At 41.2% G+C, this 22,485-nt stretch overlaps 1 protein-coding gene across 2 annotated transcripts in view; it reads right to left on the minus strand.

The window, feature by feature from the left end:
* Positions 1 to 2,744: 2,744 nt before the first annotated feature.
* The window catches only part of MYZAP (myocardial zonula adherens protein), a 101,717-nt gene continuing 81,976 nt past the window's right edge, over positions 2,745 to 22,485 (minus strand). For both annotated transcript variants that reach the window (XM_070500838.1, XM_014839448.3), the window contains exons 12-13: positions 11,883 to 11,983; positions 2,745 to 3,709 (exon numbers count right to left, since the gene is read on the minus strand). In XM_070500838.1, coding sequence (XP_070356939.1) covers positions 3,613 to 3,709; positions 11,883 to 11,983 — 198 coding nt within the window. In that variant the 3' untranslated portion in view covers positions 2,745 to 3,612. The remainder of the gene's footprint in view (positions 3,710 to 11,882; positions 11,984 to 22,485) is intronic.

Below are 22,485 nucleotides of genomic sequence, written 5' to 3' on the forward strand. Positions count from 1 at the left end.
CAGACCTAACACCGCTCATCAGGCCATGCTGGGGGTGGCGTCCCACATGCCACAACTAGAAGGACCCATGACTAAAATATACAACTATGTACTGGGGGGCTTCTGGGGAGAAGAGGGAAAAATAAAATCTTAGGAAAAAAGATGACAATGGTGTCAATCTATATAAAGAATGATCATAATATAATGAGTGAAAGTTTACAAAAGTGTGTAATGATAATAGAAAGCATTTATTAAGTGGTTACTGTATGGCAAGCACTATTCTAAGAACTTCATGGATTTTAACTCGTTTAATCTTTACACCAACCTCACTTAGGAAAGAACTCTCACTGTTCCCATTTTACAGGGGCTCAAAAGAGTTTCCGGGACTTGCCCAAGGCACACACTAGCACCTGAGCTCAGGCAGACTCCAGAGCCCCCGTTCCTAAATACCACAATTCTGCTTCTCAGCATAGGGTCCTATTTGTTTTAAAAACAAAACAGGGGCCGGCCCCGTGGCTGAGTGGTTAGGTTCGCACGCTCTGCTTCGGCAGCCCAGGGTTTCGCTGGTTCAGATGCTCGGCACAGACATGGCACCGCTCATCAGGCCACGCTGAGGTGGCATTCCACATGCCACAACTGGAAGGACCCATAAATACACAACTATGTATCGGGGGTCTTTGGGGAGAGAAAGGAAAAATAAGATCTTTAAAAAATAAAAACAAAATAAAAGGGGTGGGTGGGTGTGTGTTTTAAGAAAGTCTGGAAGGACTGGAATGAAGATATTAATTGAGGCATTATTATAGGATGTTTTTATTTAAAAAAACGTTACATATACTGCTGTTATTCATTTCAGTAAGATAAATTTACTATGTAATAAAAGAGTTCATTCCCCTAATTCTACACGATACTATGCTCACGAGGAGTCGAAGAATGTAACTTTCAGTGGGTTGGGGGGGTCACTAGAGTTAATTTTGACAAAGGGATGTGGGCTCGGCGAGCCAAAGAGTCCAAAGAAAGATTTCTTGGACTCTCAAGGTCTGGTAGTAGTGCTCCTTTATTCAGAGAATAGCATGGGGACAGGACCCATGGGCAGTGAAGGGCTGCAGGCATGGGGACAGGACTCAGGGGCAGTAACAAGCTGCAATGTGTTGAGTGTTAGGGCTAATTTTATAAGGCATGGGTAGGTGACTTATTTTTACTAGACAAAGGAAAGATGATGTAAAAAGTCATTAAATGGTATCAGTGCAGGTGGTGTCTGGTTATTGTGTGGTCGTATAACTTCAGATATGAATCAGGTCATATAGATCAGCATGTAGGCCAGGATGCCTTGGGCTTCTCTCCCTGGGGCAGACTGGATCCACATCAAAAGGATCCAGAAGGATCATCTGTTTTTTTCAGCTTCCGTCTGTACTGCTTAGGAACTCTAAGAGTCTTCCTGAATAGTTCAAACAATGTTTAGAATTTTCCACATGTTGAAGATATACTTAAAAATACAAAGGGCCTGGATAGAGTTCACCTCTAATGCTGTAGAATGATACCTGGCTTTCTTTGAATGTAAAATTGCTTGCTAATTTTTTTTCCTTTTTCTTGCTTATTTTAAGAAAAAGAGAAAGAGAATGTGGTAGAGTTTTCAGAGCAGTTTTCATATCTGCCTTGCTCCCATTAAGACTCCTTCTTTATGCCATTGCATTTCACTTAGATACTGCTTCCAGCCCAGCTTCTCCAGCAGCCTGGGGGCTCCTGGGACCCTCTGTCCCTCTGAGTTCAGCTTCCCAATCTCCTGGTCCCAAGGGCTGCTTTTCCCACCCCAAATGCTCCTCCTTAGGGGTTTCCATAAGGCATGATTTCTCACTGCTAGAACACCTCCGTGAGTGATGGTAACCAGGAGTCAACAGGGCTTGAAAATAAACCTACAGGATGACAGCATTGGCTCCTGTGCGCCCAGCACTGGGCCAGCACCTCTGTGTGACTTACCTCATTGGCCACCACACCAGCCTATCAAGGAGGTGTGATTATCCCACGTTTTTAGAAGATAAAGTTGATAGATAGCTTTGATGACTTATCCAACGTCCCACAACCATAATTTAAATATAAATTTGGCTTAAAACACTCATTTTCCCCTTTTCACTATCCTGATTCACAGTGATTAACTCAACTGAGTTTCTTTGCTTTCTTTCTTTGGCTTTTTTTTTTTTTTGAAGTGGGGGAGTAAGGGGATTTGGGCACAAGGGAAGGTGATTTTTTTTCTTTTCCTTTTTTTTTCGTGAGGAAGATTGGCCCAAACATCTGTTGCCAATATTCCTCTTTTTGCTTGAGGAAGATTGTCCCTGAGCCAACAGCCTGCCAATCTTCCTCTATTTTGTATGTGGGATGCTGCCACAGCATGGCTTGATGAGCAGTATGTAGGTCCATGCCAGGGATCTAAACCTGCGAACCCTGGGCTGCTGAAACAGAGCACGTGAACTTAACCTCTATGCCACTGGGCCAGACCCTGTGGGGAGGGTAATTTTTTAACATACAAATTATTTTTGTATGTTATGACCATGAATCTATCTTAGTCTTTCTAGAAGGTGGGTACCTAGATAAATTTCACAGTTTAAAAATACACACACACTCTCTCTCACACACACACACCCTATCTTGTGGTTTGTAAAAACTTCTATGGACTGATTGAAAGAGCAGCGTAACCTGACTTTGACACTCCAGAGCCCACCTCTGCTCTCTCCTTCTGTGTGGTCACAGGTGCAACACAGAGACAACATCAGTAGAACAAAATATAGGGCATTTATTAAACGTATGTGGCATAGGTTATAATATTAAAGTAGAGCATGCATGAACAAATTACTCATTTGTTTAACAAAAACATCAATTGATCCTGAAAACATTAAATGATTACATTTCCACAACATACAAAATTCTCTTTCAGTTTAAGTGAGAAAGAAAAAAAAAAATCACAGGTTGAATAAATACAGTGATTTCAGCTGGCCCAAGAAAGGCATAAGGCACAAATTAAACCCAGGGATTAGCAGGTCAGTATGAAGCGTGTCTGCCCACCCAAGGCCCATCTCCAGTGGGGGCTCCCACAACTCTGCCCAGACCCTCTGCACCACGGGCGGAGAGCACTGCATGCTGGGACCCTGCCCTCCCAGGGCTGGGTGTCCCCAGGGCCCATGCTCCTGGGGACAGGCTTCTCTGCACCAGAGAAACACTGCCTCTAATACTTTATGGGTAAACAAAATCTTCATGCTGTAACAAATGATCCTGGCGTGAATAACATGAAATTTCAAATTAACGCCCTTTTTCCTCCCAACCGAAGTCTAGCAAAACAGAAAACCAATTCTGAGGGAATTCTCCTGGCAGGACTTCAGTGTCTTCACAGAAATCTCAGGATGGCCCAGGACAGCAGGCTACGCTGGTCGAGTATTTGACATATGATCTTGTAAACCTCTCTCGCCTGTCCTCCCCCTCCGCCTCCACTTTCCTTCATGTTTTAGAAGTGGATCAGAACCTCAGCAATTTCCCTTCTGGCTTAAACTGTGTATAGGAGGAAGTAACAGTCACCCTTTTTAGACCTCAGGCCACAGGGGTCCAGGGGCCTTTGTCCATCTGTAAAAAGCGCCCACCTATGGATGCCTAAGTCAGTGTTTTCTTCATGGTTAACTCCAGGACTCGTGTGTATGGGGTATAGTTCCTGGAAGGCATGGCGATTTCACGAGTCCTACCTGTTGGGCTGAGAAATGAGAAAAGGCAGGTCAGGAAGATGAAACAAAATTCTCCAAACTCTTCAAGAGGTAAGACAGCTCTAGGAAATGGTTGTTCAACACAAAGATAGACTGTAAGAATGCAGTTGAATACTTCATTTAAATATTACAAGAGGGCCCATTGTTTTTAGCAGCTTATAAAGGTTGTGGTAGGCATCAATGAATCAGAAAAAGATACAACATGCATTCAAGGAACTCATAATTGGTGGGAAAGATATGTACATAAATAACTTTAATACAATGTGTTAGGTACCGAAACGCAGACATAAAGAGCTGTGCTGGGTAGTCTCCATTTGCCCATTCAGATTTACTCTTCTTCTCCACCTGACTCTGTGCCCTGGGAAGCTGACGTCCCTTACCCTTTAGCTTCCAGTTGGTTTGGACCAGTTGGGAGATGGAAGCAGGGATGAGGGAATGGAAGGATAGAGAGGTCAGGATATTTGTTTCCTCCAGCCAGGTTACAGCTTGTAGTTGGCTGGATTCCTCTGGCAAAGGCTACAGCTCCAGCTCTCCCCTCTGTCTCTTCTACAGCCTTTCTTCCCCTTCCTCTTCAGGCCCAGGCTGATAACAGTTTCCACTGTTGCTAGCCCCAGAGTAAACCACTACCGTTTGTTTATTTCTCTTAAGGCTGCGCAAACCTGTGTAAATAGTCCCTTCAAGTCTCGTCCATCTTCCCTTCCTGCCAGGACCCTGAGCCATACAAGAATTAACAGAATTAACACAACAAGTGAGCATCACTAGGAGGGCTTCTGGAAATTCACATGGGGAAGGTGAATCTTGAAGGATGCCTAGGCACTCCTCAAGTGGGCGAGGGGGAGATGGGAATTCCAGGGAGAAGGGTGAACACAAAGGCCGCAGGCATGGAAAGGAGACACGTTTGCTGGGACTGGAGCAAAGAGTGCACAATGGAAAGTGGCAGAAGATGAGGCCTGGTGGAGGAGCGCCCTGTGTGCCCTGCCAAGGAGTTTAGAAGGGGACAGGGAGCCGATAAAGGTTTTTAAGGGGGGCATGATACGCTCATATTTTGATTCTAGCAAGACCCCTTGGCACCGCTGAGGGCTGACTGCAGAGGGGTCAGTCTGGAGGCAGAAGTTTAGTTCAGAGATTTGTTATTTAGGAGGTGAGAGAGGCCGTGAGAACTTGAATTCTAACAGTAGCCCTGGAGGTGAAGTAGCAAGGAAAGGTTAGGGAGATATTTGGGAAGTAGAAATAATAGGATTTAGCAACTAAGATAGAGACATGTTCCATTTCTTTTTCCTCCTGGACAAATAATTCAACTACATTTCCCAGCCTCGCTTGCAATTCGCTGGGCCATGTGACTAAACAGGCAGAAATGATTTATATTATTTCCAGGTTTAGCCTGTAAGAATCTCTACATAATCCGCCATGCTCTCGCTCTCCCCTTTCACGCAGAGGATACAGTGGAATACCCAAGAGGACACCAAAGCCCAGGCAGGGTAGCTAGACGAAAGAATCCTGGGTTCCCAAATGACTGTGTGGAGCAAGGCCCATGCCAACCTGCCTGGGACCGTGGCATGAGAAATCAATCTTTATTGTGCTTAGCCACTGAGATCTCTGGGTTATTTCTTACAGCAGCTGCATTCCTCATCCCAACTGATGCAATGACCAATGGCGCATATGGGATATGAGTCAACTCCCTTTCCCCTAACTTCCCACGTCCACTCATTCACCAAGTAGTATGGAATCTTCCTCCTTAACTTCTGTTTTGTCAACGGGCTTCTCTACTCCCTAAGCCACTGCCCTAGTTCAGGCTCTCATAACTTATCTTTTAATATTGGAACAGTAGCCTAAATGGTCTCCCTGCCTTCAGTGTTGGCAAAGTCTTCCCCCTCCCTAAATCCACTATCCATGTGGCTGTCAAAGATATCTTCCTAAAAAGACAATCGGAGCATATTACTGTTCTTAAAATTCATCAGAGTCTCCCCACCACTTCCTGGGTGAAGTCCAAACTCTGCATGGTCTAAAGGGCCTCAACATCTCCCGTTAGAGCTCCTGCCTGGCCTTGCTGAGCAAACAGCTCTCATCATTTATCACATGGCTTCACACCTCTTTGCCAGTCTCACGCCATCCCCTCCGCCTCAAATGCTTCCCTAGTCAAATTGATCTGATGAATTCCTGCCTATATTTCAAGACTCAAACCAAACATCACCTCCTATATGATAATTTCCCCGATTCCTGGCACCAGTGATGGAAATGATCACTCCTTTCTTTATGTGCTCACAGCTTCCTTGAGCAGTGCTGCTCAATTTTCTGCTTCCCAAGGGTCACTTTTGCTAAACTTTCCCATCAGTAACATCTCCCACTAGACTGCAGTGATTTTCAACTAAAGTGTAATAGGGAGACAGCTTCCTAATGGGATCTATTAGAAGCTTGGGGGGAATTTTAAACTTCACATGTCTCTCCCCAAGAGATCCAATGTGTCTTTTCTGTGCTCTCCACCCACCCATCCCATATACACCTTGAAAATGACTTTCACCCAGGCTTCTGACACATCAGTGGAAGCATCTCATTGCCCCACTAGTCTACGCATTTATCTCCTCTGCTAGGCATAATTTCTTGAAGGGTGAAAACCATATGCCACTCATCTTCATGACCCCAGCAGCAGCTCACACAGGCCAGGCACAGAGCTATCACTCCATATATGGATGACAAAGGGTATCAGAGGATGACAGATTTCGAGGAGTGAGCGGTCAGGGTGTCACCTGCCACAGACAGGAAGCCACAGGATCTGGCAACTCAGAGGACCCCAGTGACCTGACCAGGCAGTTTAGGGGAGTGCCAGGGGCAGAAGCCACATGGCAGTTTGTGCCAACTACTGTGAAAATTCCACATAACAGAAATGGTCTCCAGTGACAGTATCCTAAAAGCCCATAAAATGCAGAAATATTTATAAAGGTGGAACTTCTGGGTTTCAAAAACAGGCTCTCATACCCCAACCTTTCAAAAAGAAGTGAGGTATTTTATTTAGTTGATCACTAGGAAACAACAGGATTTCAAGAACACAAATAATTTCAACCACAGAACTGAAACCTTAAGGTTATTGTTCACCTTTTATGACTCCATAAAGGGGCGGTTCCCCTGGGGGAAACAATAGCAGAATCAGCAAATACAGCTTTGACAGAAAGCTCCTTTGTGTTCTGGCCTCCTCAACAGGAATATGAAAGTGTTGCCATTTTAAAGCGCTTACTATGTGCCCAGTACTCATGACTTCGGGGAATATTTTTCATCAAATTGCACCTATTAAGACATAATCTATAAGTTTGCTGGAAACTAAGTTTCACTAAGGGCCAGGAGAAAGAGAAGAGGAGTCCCTTTCTTTTGGTTTTTTTGTTTTTCACTTTGTGAATGAAGGCAAGCTGACTTGAAATTGCTCTCAAATGCTTTCTTTAACATATTTCAAACTTTTCAAGTCAAACTCTTGAATCTTTTATATAGAATAGGTGTTTAAAAGCCCCTGGAATCGCAGAGAATGTCTTCTCAGTCCTTCCCTCTCTCCTTGCTCTATTAAGAGATTCTTGCTCTCCAGAAATTTGTGTAGCACAGAGGTGAGATGAAGGAGGGGAAGGATTTGAAGAGGAGAACTGGATGGTACTGAGCAGAGCAGCGTAGATGACACTAGTCTCAAGCAGGCTAGTGGCAGCGGGAATGGAAAAGTATGCAGCAAGTCATGAAGAAGAAGACAGCACCGTGTGAGTGAGTGAGTCTGGGAGAAAACAACTCATGGCTCAAAGGTGACTGCGATCCATTGAGCTTAGGAAACTGAGAAAGTCGGGGCAGCTAAACCAAACCGTGAAAATATGGTCACTGCACTGGGCACTTCACGCCTACATCTCAGTCATCTCAGCGAGATTCTGAGGGAATTACTATCAAAATCTTCCTGTTCTGGATGAGGAAGCCAAGGGTCGATGAGCTTAGGAATTTGCCTAAAGCTGTAAACAAAGCAGGAGGCGGAGCCAACCTAAGTCTAACTTTCAGCCAGTGTTCTTAACTACTACTAAGAGGAATCGACTTTGATGAAAAAAAGGACACAGCAGGAGATGGACATGGCTGGTATGGAGATCAAGTGGACCCCAGCTGGGAGTGCCCAGCAGGCAACCGTGGGAACGAGAACTTGTATTCAACAGAGAGGTTCAAACTACCCAGTGGCTCAGCCACAGGGAGGCGAGAAGTAAAGCTATGAGGCTGGATGCCATCTTTGCAGAAACTACCATAACCAAGATAGAACCAGGAGGAGTTCCCATGGCAAGGACCTGGGAGAAGAAAGAGGAGACATCAAAATAAATAGAGGACAGGCCAGGGGAGTAGGGAGAGAACCAGAAGAGAAATGTCCTACGGGAAGCCGACATTCTTCTGCTTAGGAAGGACTGCCAAATGCTACAAGCGATGGCTCCAGTCAACAAACTTGGACTGAGTGACTGCCATGTGCGAGGCGCTAGTCTAAGGCAGTCACAGGGAGACTGCAATTAGTGACATGGATGAAATCCTTGCCCTCACGGAGCTTACATTCTAGTAAGAGAGGATAAACACAAAGAAGTAAAACGTGAGCAAGAATTGCTTCTTCCAAGTCCTTTATTAAATAAATAAATCATATAACACAGATCAGCTGCCTAAGTCCTTACTTGGTGTCTACCTTTCGTTCATTCAGCCAACAAATATTTATTGAGCATCAAGAAAATGCTTGACTAGGGGATGGCGGCCTAGGGTCCCTGTCCCCAGGAGTACAGAGTGTTGGCAGGGACAGGAGAAATTGGGGGACGGGGGGGTAATAAAAGGGGCTTAATGGCTCCGTAAGTAAAGAAAAGCCTTACCTCTGGCCTCCCTGTAAAGCTGATCCCATTTTTTTCAGCAGTACATAAAAACAGAGCAGATCTAATTGTATGTCAAATGTCATTAGTGATAGGACAGCATGTAACTCCTGTAGGTATAAGAAGGACTAAGTCGCAGGTTCTGTGCAACTCTTCAATGAGGTTTTATGACTCATGCCTGGAACACAACTGGGACCACTGATGTCGCAGCCTACAGAGATCCATCAATCACTGGGCCTTCCAGTGTTTTACACAGTGTCTAGAAGTTTCAAACCACTAACAGTCTAATTCAAGAGCTCAATGCATACCAAGGCACTATATATTCAATTAAGCTATCAATACCTTTAATAAAATCACTAACAACCACAAAAAAGTAAGTTAATGCAATTGTCTTAGCATACCCAAATTCACTTATATTTGATACAGTGTCTTATAGGTAAAATCAGAGTTTTTACTTAGTTAATAATAATAACAGTTATTATTTATTAAGTGCTTAACTTCAGTCTAGTTACCGTGGAAATGCTTGATTTAACGTTTTCATTTAAGCCTCATAGCAACCCTATGAGATTTGATATTGTCATCTTCCTTCCCATTTTAAAGATGAAATAATCGAGGTTTAAGAGAGGGTAAGTGACTTGTCCAAGGCTGTGCTCAGCTAGCGGCTGCTGCACAGAGACCTCTGCAGCCCAAGGTTCCCCAGCTGAACCACACTGCCCAGTTCTTTGTGGGAGAAGAACAGGGTGAAGAACAAAACTCTTCTGCACAATTGAGGCTTGACTCAACACCTTCATTGATCTGAAACACTTCGGAGGAGACTGTTTTAAAAACACATGGGAAACACCATGGAATCCTTAATTAGTTAGATGCAAGTCTGAAGTCCAAGTAAGAACCAGGAATTTTGTTAGAACATACACAACATAATTAAGCAACTCTTTATTTATTGAGTATTTTAAAACTACAAATGGACCACACCAGGACTCAGAGGGCCTGGTTCTAATCCTGGCTGTGTGGCTTCCAGTGAATCACTGTCTCTCTGGACCTTGATTTTGGTATCTATAAAACACGGGGATTAAATTAGATTGGGGGTTCCAATTTGCTTTTGACCATGGAACTCTTTATATAAACAGAATCTTATTTGTAATCCAACATATAAAACACACTAAAAGCTGAGTTCCTCAGGTATTTTGGGGGGTTGGGGGTGGAGGGTCCCCACAGGCCAGGTCCTGGCTAAGCTCCTTGCCCCCTGAGGCAGCCGGAGGCCCCTCTGCGAACCCCAGCACAGAGCATGCAGTTCCAAGAAGCTTGGGTGGAACACTACTGTCCTGAATTATCTCCACAGATCCCAGGCTCCTCCCCACCCAGACTTCCATGGCGCCTTTCACATAGTAGGCACTTAATAATATTTGTGAGGAAACAAGTGAAATACTATTCTGCCTTTTCGGAAATGCGGATACGGAGTTTTCATTTCCTCTGCTGATTGACCCAGGTAGTTCAAGTGCTAAGATGGATCCTGGGGGAAACCAAATGTTACATTTATGGAAAAGCTGCTTTCAGATACTGAAGTGGCTTCCAAGTTCACCGTGGCCATAAGTTAAGGGTCTGTCAGCACTTCCATTATGAAAACCGCTTTGTGGTTTCATAACTTAGCCATAAAAGTTTGCTGCAGGCTATCCTTCAGCATACAAATTGAAAACCTTGTTTTAAGCCAAAATGTGGGAATTAGAAAACAAACAATTTATTGGTTTCAGACACAGTTTTGTACCCGTCTTAGCCAAACAAGATTTATTATGTGGGCAATTAGAGTGGACTAAGCCACTTGGTTCTTGAACAATAAAAAAGGAGGGAAATGACCAAACTCTTTATATTCAAAAGGAGTCCCGGGACGTGATCAATCATTCTTCTGGGCTATGTTTTTATCATGTACTTTGTACGCCGCACTGATGAGACCTGGAGTCTATTTACATGTTCTCTTCCCTTTTTTCTTTCTTTTTAAACGCTTTCTGTTCATTATATCAGAATGATAAAATTACCTTGTTTTTACCAGAAAGCAAGCAATGTTAACGAGAACAATGTCAAAGAAAGAGCTTAATGCTGCTTTTGGTAAATACTTTGAGAAAGGCAAGTGGCTCATTTTAACAAACAAAAAATACTATATCAGTAATGAATAAAAATAGTCAGGGAGGAAAATGAGGCCTTGTTACACAATGTTAGAGCTGGGTAGACCTGAGAAGTCACCTAATCAAATGAATGACCTCACAGATTGGGGACCCAAGGCCCAGGAAGGAGAGTCCAGCCGGAAGGCACCCTGCTGCTAGCTGGGAGCGCTGGAACCAGGTAGTCTAGAGCCCAGCTTGATAATCGCTCCTCACCGTTTCCCCCGAGATGGAACCATTCAAGGTTCCAGGGGTCTACAATTTTCAGGCCAAATAATTTCTAACACACCACACATAAATGCCCTTGATTACACAAGAGTATGCCCTCCTACATACACTATACGAGGTACTTTGTGACTCTGGTTACCTAAGTCACAGGCCACATGTCATCAGCATCCTTGTTATAAACTCGTTTCACGTCCTCTTTGGGCCAAGCACAGTTTTGAGCACCTTGAGATAGCGGGTTAGTCACTGTTCACAGGTTCTAATCTTACTAGTGAGAGACTGAGGCATGGCGTGTGGAGCAGCTTAACATGGAATGGGTCAGTCCTCTAGCTCGGAAATACGACTGAATGGACCAGGTTACAGTTATCATGTATCTGCCCATGACTGAGGCAGGCCATTTATTTACGGATCTGATCCAGTGCCTGATAATACTGTTACGGTACTGGGGAAGAGAGGAATTTCATTCAAGATTTAGACTCTCCTGCCTCTATGTTACTAAAGCACCTGTAGGTCTCTCTCACACTGCTGTAAATTACAGCCTACATATCTGTCTCTCCTTCTGGACCACACTCTGGGGCAGGAACCAAATCTCATTCTTCTCTAGCTTATAACTGTCTGGCACAGGGAAGGTACTCGACAGGTGTTTGCTGAATGAATGAATGAATGAATGAATAAACGAAGGAACAAATACGTGCACTCACTGATAGAGCCAATCTCTCTCTGAAGTGGCTTCCCCAGATCTCTCCTTCACTAGCCCCTCTGCCCTGCACGGCGCCCCTGCTCCCACAGAAAGCAGTCAGATGCCGCAGCAGCCACCATTTATCTTTGCAGAAATATTTTTAGTAGAAAGAATGCAATTCTGGTAATAACAGCCCAGTAAAGTATTTTCTTAAGTCAAAGAGGAATTTGAGTCAGAAAAACAGGAAATTCCTAAATACCTGGGTAGAAGATCACAGCTCACTCCAATCTCTCTGGTTTCCACATCAGTCTTGGACTGAGTTTCTATTAAATAGTCCAATCTGCTTTGTAGTTCATTATTCTAGAGATAAGGCAAAAAGGACTCTTAGTAAAGCAAATATGTTCCCCACAAATATGCATGATGTGATTTGTATGTATTATCAGATTTTCCCCCATGACATGGACATGTATCACAATGTATTCATTAAACATCTCTTATACAGTAGGAATTGAAGAAATACATTGATTGAATCCTTACAGATAGCTTTCTGTGCACATACATACATATGTATCCAATTTTACATAAACAGAAACAAAATATCCTAATCTATACAGTAATCTACTTTTTTCCACTCAACGATTTGTTGTGAATACCTTTCCACATTTATTAGTTTTCTTTTTATGTCAACAAACTATTTTAATGGGTTCATAGCATTCCATTGTATGGATGTACATTATTTATTTAACTAGTCTCTTATTGATGGTCAGTTAGATATTTATCACTTTTTTTTCAATTATAAATAAGGTACAGCTCAACTTTTAATACTCCCTCATTAAACCATAAAATGAGTAAGTCTATTAATTTAATTTAGTGGGAAATACCTCTATAAGTTAATAATTAGTATTTCATAGGTGTGGAAAATTCAGAATCTCAAACATATAAAGTAGAACAAGCTCCCTGGGATTAAAATTAGCATTCTAAATAGTTTTTTTTCAGGCCAGAGCCAAACATTACATAGGTTGATGATTAGATGCTCAGGAATTGGAAATTTGCCCCACGGGGGAAATGAAGGAACAAGAAGCAAGAAAGCTGAGGATATTGGAATGAAAACAGATGAATGATGGAGCTAGGGCAAAAACACACACACAAAATTCAGAAAGAGGTTAACAGCGGTTATCTCTGTGTATTGAGTTTTTGGATATTTTTTTAAAAGTTCTTCTGCATATTTTTCTGTAATGCCAAACTAAATTTTCACGAGGAGGTAATGACCATGTCTAGCTTCCTGGCTGTACTGTTGGAGCATGGCATGTAGGAGATGCAAGATAAGTATTTACTGAATAAATAAAAGTATAAATGCTTTTACAAGGAGCACAATATTTGCATAACCAGAAAAAATTAAAGCATTTGTCTTTTCTTCTTTTTAAGTTGGAGCTGAAGCTGAGGCATTCTAAGACACTAGATAACAGATGAAAGTTGAAAAGTTCTATGGAAACACAAGCTCATTTGTTTTGAAAGAAAGAATGTGAGTTACAGCTCAGTAGCTCCTGCTCTGAATGGTGATACCAAGGAGCCGAGCAGCAGCCCTGGTACAAACTCCTGTTCTGTAGGATGTGAAGGTCTACGGATCCCTTCTGATAAATGGGAAACGGTGTAAAGGGAGAAAATGCATTCCAGATTCCCTAGCAGCTGACAAGCCATGACAGATCTATGTGCTCCGAATCTATCACCTGACGCTCAGTATGGGAGAATGGTGCTGGCTTACTGCCAGAGGTACATCACCTTTACACAAACACACACACACACAGCTTCCATGGCAATATTTGGACTCTCTTATTCATAAGAAAAGAGAAAGGCAGAAGAGGGCTGCCTTTTAGTAAGCTCCAGCAATCCCATCACCTTAGCCCTTCTCAGTGTAGACTTTAATCACTACGATTTCAAAGATTCCATTAACAATTTAATGTAAGCAGTAAAATAACTGAGTATCTACTATTTATCAGGTAGTGTTTAAAGTTAGGTAAGGGGAGGTAGGTATCAGTTAAAAGAAAGAGGGCATGATTCGCAACCCTTGTGGAGCTCAGTCTTGGGGTGGGTACTGAAAACTAAGCAGAAAATGACAGAATAAAGTGGCAAGTCTCATGCCAGAGAAGCCATGGAATACTAAGGGGGAATCAGAGGAGATGCCTGACTCAAGATGGCGAGAAGAACTGAATTGTCTGTGAAGATTTTCTGGAGTTAGGCGAGGGAAAGAGAGTAAGAGAAACAATGGGGATGGGTATTCCAGAATTGGGGAAACATACTGGGTTGAGAATAGGCACCTTACTGTAGTATACAGGTGGGCAGGAACCGGATATGAAGGGCTACGTATGCCATTACCAACACCTTACACCCGATCCTCTAAGACCAAGGTCAACACTAGATTTTATTTCAATCACTTGGGCTCCCAAGTGAAGACGGTATTGAAAGGAAATAAAACCATAGGCAGGAAAATCATCCAGAACGTCACTGCAGTTTTCCAGTTAAAAGAGTGAGAGCTGCACTTCTTGTATAGAGGAGTAAGTGCCTAACAAACAGATCCCCCTCAAAGAATAGCTATCGACTCTGGATAAAGACACAACACAACTACTGAGGTCTCTGGAGACTGAACAAGGACAAGCAAGTTTCAGAGGGAGGCAAAACCTGGAGCAAGTGACAAGCATAGAATGGGTTCTTTGTGATTCATTTATTCGTTTCCCGTTTGCAGCTTTGCCCAAGAGTAGTACAGTCACAGTGGTAGCTGAATAGATACAGTGAAAATTCAACAGAAAGATCATCTTTCTGGTAGAAAAAACAGGGGAAGGAGTCCAGGAGCCATCATTCACCACAGCATGGCAGGGTGTGTCTCGGTCTAACCAAATTCACTACCTTCTAAAACAAAAACCTCAACATTCTTCAGAACAGTAAAACACAATCCAAAGTCTCCACGATAAAACATTTACAATATCCAGATTATAACCCAAAATTACTTGACATAGAAGAGTTAGGAAAAGTGACCCACTCCCAGGGGAAAAGAGAATCAATAGATGCCAATCCTGAGATGACTCAGATGTTGGAATTTTCAGACAAGGATTTTAAAACAGCTATTGTAACTATGCTCAATGAAGTAAGAGAAAAATGTGCTTGTAAATGATGAAGTAGTAGAAAATAAAGGCAACAGAAAGAAATAAAAAATACAAAAAAATGGAAATTTTAGAACAGAAAAATACGACTGAAATTTAAAAAATATATATCACTAGATTAACTTAAGAAAAGAATGGAGATGACAAAGGAAGGAGTCAGTAAACTTGAAGACACATTAATAGAAATCAATCAAAATAAGATAAAGAAAGGAAAGATTAAAAATAATAAATGGAGCTTCATGAAATTGTGGAACAATTTCCAAACGTCTAGCATAGGGATACTGGAATCACAGAAGGAAACGAGAGAGAAACTAAAGCAGAATAAATATTCAAAGAAATATGGCTGAACACTTTCCAAATTTGGTGAACGACATAACCTTACAAATTCAAGAAGCTTGGCAAACCCTAAACAGAGTAAGTTCAAAGAGAAACACACCCTGGCACATCAGAGTCAAACTACTAAAAACCAGAACTAAAGAAAAATCTTGAAAGCCATCCTATTACACATAGGGGAACAACAGTTTGAAATACCACAGATTTCTCATCAAAAACTGTGGAAGCCAGAAACAGCAAGCACTAAGAGAAACAAACTGTCAACCTAGAACTCTGTATGTTTCAATAGTGAAGATGAAATAACGACCTTACTTTCAGATAAGAGAAACTAAGTGAATTTGTCACTATCTGACCTGCACTATATGACATGCAAAATAAAAGTTCCTGAGGCTGAAGAAAGAGGATATCAGAGAAAAGCTCAGATTTGCAGGAATGAATGAAGAACATCAGAAATAGTATATGAGTAAATATGAAAGACTATATTTCCTCTTAATTTCTTTAAAATACATATGATTGTGAAAGCAAAAATTGTAACAATGTATTGTGGGTTTACACGGTATGTAGATACAATATATAAAATAACTATAACAGTGGGCGGAGGGGTTAGTGGGCCTATATCATTGCCAGATTTCTACATTTTACACAAAGCAGTACAATATTACCTGTAAGTGGATTGTAAACAGTCAATGATGTGCATTGTAATACCTAGAGCAACCACTAATATAGTAGAGAAAAGAGACATAGCAAAATGCCAGTTGATAAGTCAAAATGGAATTCTAAGAACTAATCCAAAGGAAGGCAAGAAGGGGACAACAAAACAAAAAAAATAAACTAGAGGGAATAAACAGAAAACAAACAATAAAATGGTAGACCTAAATCCAACCATATCTATAATAATTAAATATCAGTGGGCTATACACTCCAATTAAAGGACAGAGACAATCAGAATGTATAGAAAAGCAAGACCCAACTATATATTGTCTACAAGAGATGCCCTTTAAATACAGAGACAGGGATCAGCTGAAAATAAGTGGCTGGAAAAGGCATACCATGCAAACAGTAAACATGAGAGGACAAGAATGGCTAAATTAATATCCGATAAAATAGACTCCAAGACAAAGAGGATGAACAAAGGTAGCAACCGATATTTCCTAATAATGAAAAGGTCAATTCATCACCAAGACACAACAATCAAAAATGTATGCATCATTGAGAGCCTCAAAATATATGAAGTAAAAAACAGCAGAATTAAAGAAAGAAATAGATGGTTTAAAACCATAGGAAGGGATTTTTAACACCCCTCTCTCAGCAATTGATAGAGCAATTGTACAAAAACCAGGAAAAACATAAATAACCTAAACAATATTATCAACCAACTAAATCTAATTGATATTTATAGTACACACACAAAAACAGAATATGTATTTTTTATAATATTTAACCAAGAGAAACCATATGCTGAGTCATATAACAAGTCTCAATAAATTTAAAAAAATTAAAACCATACAAAACAAATTCTCTGACCATAACTAAATTAAAAATCAAAAACCATAAGATATCTAAGAAAACCTCAAATATTTGGAAGTTAACACACTTGTAAATAATCTATAAGTCAAAGAAGAACCTCAAAGGAAATTAGCCAATATTTTGACCTGGATGATAATGAAAATACAACATATCAAAGCTTGCGGGATGGAGCTGAAGCACAGCTGAGAGGGGCATTTAGAACTTTAAAGGCTTATGCTAGAAAAGAAGAGAGGTCTAAAGTCAGTGACCTAAGGTCCACCCCAAGCAGCCAGAAAAAGAAGGGCAAAGTAATATCAAAATAATTAGAAGGACAGGAGTAATGAATATCAGAGCAAAACTCAATAAAATAGAAAAGAGACAGACAATAGAGAATATCAACAAAGCCAAAGCTACTTCAATTTTTTGGAAAATCAACAAAATTGATAACCCCCTATCTAGACTGACTAAAGAAGAAAGGGGGTACAAATCATCGATATCAGGAACTAAAGAGTCACCAAAAGGAAACAATGGATATCTGTGTGGGAAAAAAGAATATCAACCCTTACTTCACACAAAACACACAAATTAACTCCAAATAGATCATAGATCTAAATTAAAAAGCAAAAATAATAAAATTTTTAGAGGAAATCATTTTTATAGGAGAAAATCTCTGTGACCTCGTAGTAGACAAAGATTTCTCAGGAAACAAATAACAAAAACCATAGAAGAAAAAATTAATAAACTGAACTCTTTTCAAAAACAAAAAGCAAAATAAAAGTATCTTCAAAATATATCATTAAAAAAATTAAAAAGCAAGTCATGGAGTGGGAGAAAATGTTCACAATGCATATATCTGACAAAGAACTGGTCTCCAGAATATATAAAGAACTCTTACAACTCAATAATAAGAAAACTAAAAATTCAATAAAATAATGGGCAAGAGATTTGAATAGATGCTTCAAAAAACAAGATATATAAATGGGCAATAAGCATTTTAAAAGATGCTCAACATCACTAGTAACTATCAAAATGCAAATAAAATCCACAATGAGATACCACACAGCCTCTAGAATGGCTAAATTTAAAAGACTGACAATACTAAGTTAAAGAGAGGATGTGGAGAAACTGGAACACTAGAACTGCTGGTGAGTGGGGCCGGCCTGGTGGCAGTGGTTAAGAGCGCACATTCTGCTTTGGTGGCCCGGGTTCACCGGTTCAGATCCTGGGTGCGGACATGGTACCACTTGGCAAGCCATGCTGTGGTAGGCATTCCACACATAAAACAGAGGAAGATGGGCACGGATGTTAGCTCAGGGCCAGTCTTCCTCAGCAGAAAGAGGAGGATTGGCGGCAGATGTTAGCTCAGGGCTAATCTTCCTCAAAAAAAAAAAAAAAAAGAACTGCTGGTGGGAATGTGAAATACTGCAAGCCCTTTGATAAACTGTTTGATGGCTTCTTTAAAAGTTAAACCCATATGGACCATACAATCCAGCTATTCCACTAGTACTAGGAATTTACCCAAGAGGAATAAAAACATCTGTCCACATAATGACTTGTACGGTAATGTTCATAGCAGCTTTATTCACAATAGCCCCAAGCTGGAAACAACTCAGATGTATATCAACAAGAGAATGGATAAATAAATTGTGGTATATTCATACAATGGAATACCACTCTGCAATAAAAAGGAATATATGCAACATAGCCATTTCTCAAATCATTATGCCAAGTGAAAGAAGCTAGCCACAAAAGAGTACCTACTACATGATCCCACTTATATAAAATGCAAACTAGTCTGTAATGACAAAAAGTCAGAAAGTGACCCCTCCCCAAAAAGAGATCAGTGGATGCTTGGGGCTGAATGGAGAGATGGGTTGCATAGGGAAACACAGAGTCTTAGGGGAGTGATGGAAATGTTCTGTATCCTGCTTGGGGTGGTGGTTTCTTTCACAGGCATATACAACTGTCAAGACTCATCCAACTACACACTATTTTTTTGACTGAGGTATAATTGACATATCACATTATGTTATTTCAAGTGTACAACATAATGATTCAATATTTGTATACACTGAGAAATGATCACCACAATAAGTCCAGTTAACATCCGTCATTATACGCTTTAAATAGGTGTCGTTTATTTACATAAATTAATACACAACAAGGTTAACAAAAAGAGTACAATAAAAGATGGTGAAAGCCTGAACACGGACAGCAGGAGGAAAGTTAGAGAGGGAGGGACAAATTTATGAAATACTTAAAACGATAAAATGGACAGCACTTGACGGAGGAAAACAAACACTATCTGCTCACAGTCTTGCAGAATATGACTAAAGGGGACAGACGAAGAGCAGCCGCAGAAGCCGCCAGCCTGTGCTCTGTAAAAGATGGCTTCTGGGACCGAGTTCCAGAGTTCTCCTCCTTTCAAACACCACCCCCTTGTGTTTAGATGTGAAATGCATACCACCCGGCAGCTTGGGAGGCTGTGTGCCTTCCAGGAAGAAAGGACCTGGTATGGCACCTTTTGGCATTTTTTGGAAATTACGTCACAGATACATGGCAGCCACCTCCTCCCCCATCTCCCTCAGGCCCAGGGGAGCGAGCAGCCAGAGCTGCAGCACATGCACTAAACAAGAATGTGCGTCCAATAAAATGCGTACGTGGAGCCCTGGTGCCTGGTGCTGCCGCCCCAGTATCACACAGGAAAATTAATAATAGTCCCAGGAATGCACGACAGACATGCTGAGAGGTTTATGCACCACACAACACACATTAAATGCAGGATGGACAAAACCAAGATATTTGACTCCGTTCCTGACTTGAATTTAGCTGTAAGTTTAGGATTTTCAACAGAGAAAAAAACGAAGAGGCATCTGTGCAGAGTTTCAGAAAGCTTATCAATCTTATGAAGATATATACTTGCAATTTTATTTTAATAACATTTTCTGTATTGGAAATAAGGAATGGGAATTTCTTCTTCAAGAGGTGAGCAAATTAAAAAATTGGAGAAATAGAAAACAACAACAAAAAAGGGCATATTTTTGTATCAGGAAGATTTTGAACCCATGGATGAAATGCAGTGTGATGGGGCCAGGCTAGAGCAAGATTTTAGGGATCTGGTGGGGGTGGGAGTTGCAAAATCTAATGAGTTTAAGTACCAGTAAGTACAAATGATGAATTCAGGGACCAAAATAATCCACATTCTCTATTTAAAAGAAGGAGGAGGGGGCTGGCCCTGTGGCCAAGTGGTTAAGTTTGCCTGCTCTGCTGTGGCAGCCCAGGGTTTCACCAGTTTGGATCCTGGGCATGGACCTAGTGCCACTCATTAGGCCATGCCGAGGTGGTGTCCCACACAGCAGAAGTAGAGAGACCTACAGCTAGGATATATAACTGCGTACTGGGGCGGGGCTTTTCGGAGAGGGAAAAAAAAGAGGAAGATTGGCAATAGATGTAGCTCAGGGCCAATCTTTAATTAAAATAAAAAGGAGGAGGAGGAGGAGGATGGGGAGGAACAGGAGGAGAAGGAAGATGAGGAGGAGGAGGAAGAAGAAATATATATCAATAACAATGAAAAGAGTCTCTGGAACCTAGACAATTGAAGAAACAGTAAACATATATGGCATTTACTATGAGCCATGTACTTTTCAAATCACTTATTATTAACTAATTTAATCCTTGTAACAACTCTACGGAGAGGATATCATTTTAAAAAGAGGATTCCCATTTACAGATGAGCAAACTGAGTTAGGCAACTTGCTCAAGATCATATAACTAGTAAGCCGCAAGGCTGAGATTTGAACTCAGGCAGTCTGACTCCAGAGTCTGCAATTAGGCCCCTAATAAAAGGTAGCTACTTTATTAATAAGATTGGGATATGGGAGGTTACCAGATTTATACACTAAAACTTTTCTAAGGTATCCGAAACACCACCAATGGCATTGTTGTGACATAAGGCAGGGGATGGAACACTATGGTATAAAAATTACTGGTATTAGAATAGGTCAACATAATAGAAATTCTCAGTGGCCAGAAGAACTCTGTATTACAAAGCTATATAATTAAATAAATTTGGAAAACCTTGATGTGACCTCATAATCTTGAAAGACATACATTTCCCCCAATTCTATCACTACTAAAATTGGCCTAACAGTACGCACAGCGATTTAGCCCACTTCCAATTCTCATGCCCAGATAGTCTTCAATATAGTTCCCCACTAAAATGAGTCAGGCCTCCACAGGGACAAGCCAATTCCATAACCTGGGACAGGACAAGAATGAGGATAGGCCTGGAATACCTTGTTGCTGCCACATAGTAAGAATGACTCCAAGAGCATCAGGAACCCTGCCACATGGGCAGAGAAGTCAACATAGGAGAACTCTCCCCGCTGAGCTGTGACAATTTGTGCATCAAAAAAAGGAGGAGGAGAAGGAAATAATAATGGAAACAAGTTGAGTCTGTGAATGCCTTGTGTTCATATGTCACTCAAAAGGAAAGTTAAAGTGTACAAAAAGATAGTTTCCATAGAAAAGAAGGGTGACTCTAATATTAAAGATTTGTTACAATTTGTATTGGTTTCTAAAACTAGGAAGCATTAACATACAGGGTGATTTCATTTCTTTTACAGAGCATTAATTTTATGTCTGTTTATAAAATGTCTACGCTAAGCAGGAAAGAATAACAAAAGGAAATGTAAGTCAGGTGGCCCCAAGACTTTCGGGCCCACAGGACTCTTGGCGCTGGTCTTCATACAACAACCAGGTGGAAAGGGGGCTGGCGGTTCATCGGCCACAGTGGTCACACACAATTAGCAGGGAAACAACAGCCAGCAGTGGGTTTGTAACATGATAAACCAGGCACACAGCCTAAAGAGGAAAGCCAGGTATTCAAACTCAATCTCTCATCTCTTAGGAGATGAAATCTCTATCTGCCCAACAAAGGATGGTAAAGTATTAATAAAGAATGCATAAGTTTTTAATAGTGCTAAAGACTAGGTCAATGCATCACAGTGATAAGGGGTCCTGAGTTTGAATCACCTGGAAGCCACCTAGTCCTGTGACCTGCCCAAGAATTAGCACATCCTCTAACCTTAGCTATTCAGAAAAAGTGTTCTATCTCCTTTGGATCTGAAAGATCACTGCACCTGCCCGGAAAGTGTCAAAGTGATGTTCACTCTAAGAAAACTTTGCAATAAGCAAAACAATAGCCTTGGGAAGATATAAAAAACAAGAACAGAAATAATGAATAAAAAAATTAAACCTAAGATATTTAGCATTTTATAATTAAAGTATAAATGTATTATTACATCTTGTCATTATATAACTTATTTTGTATATGTTTCATCTGCTGTTTAAGGTGGATGAGAGAAGTGGTCAAAAGGAATCAGCTGTACTAAATTTGTAGTGGAATTTAAATAGTTTAAGAAAATTTAATCAAGCAAATGTATAATCAATGTTTAAATGCTCAAGGAGAACTGGTTTTTTAAAGTCTTGCTTATTGGATATACAGGGCAGACACGGCCAGCCCCGCTCATATCCTCTGGACACTCACCATTTCCTGACATGCCACTTGTGATTCCCTACCTGGGGGATTCCTCTGCCCACAAGAGTCCAGTTGGTTCCGCCCAAAGCAGGCCAGAACGGCCACAACCCCCAGGAGCAGGACTCAACCAACGACTGATAGGAGTCAGTGGATAAACGCCCTAGCTTTCTGACCTTTTGGTAAGGCTAACTTAACTCACAGGCCAGTACACACCATCTCCTAGAGACCTCAGGGCAAGTGAGCCACAGCCGCCCACAGTGGTAACCTCCTCAGTATGGCTTCCATTATTGGCTTTCATCCTTTCTCTGACTCATCTCCACCCTCTCCTA

The sequence above is a fragment of the Equus asinus genome, chromosome 2 (genome assembly GCF_041296235.1).
Source record: "Equus asinus isolate D_3611 breed Donkey chromosome 2, EquAss-T2T_v2, whole genome shotgun sequence".
NCBI lineage: Eukaryota > Metazoa > Chordata > Mammalia > Perissodactyla > Equidae > Equus > Equus asinus.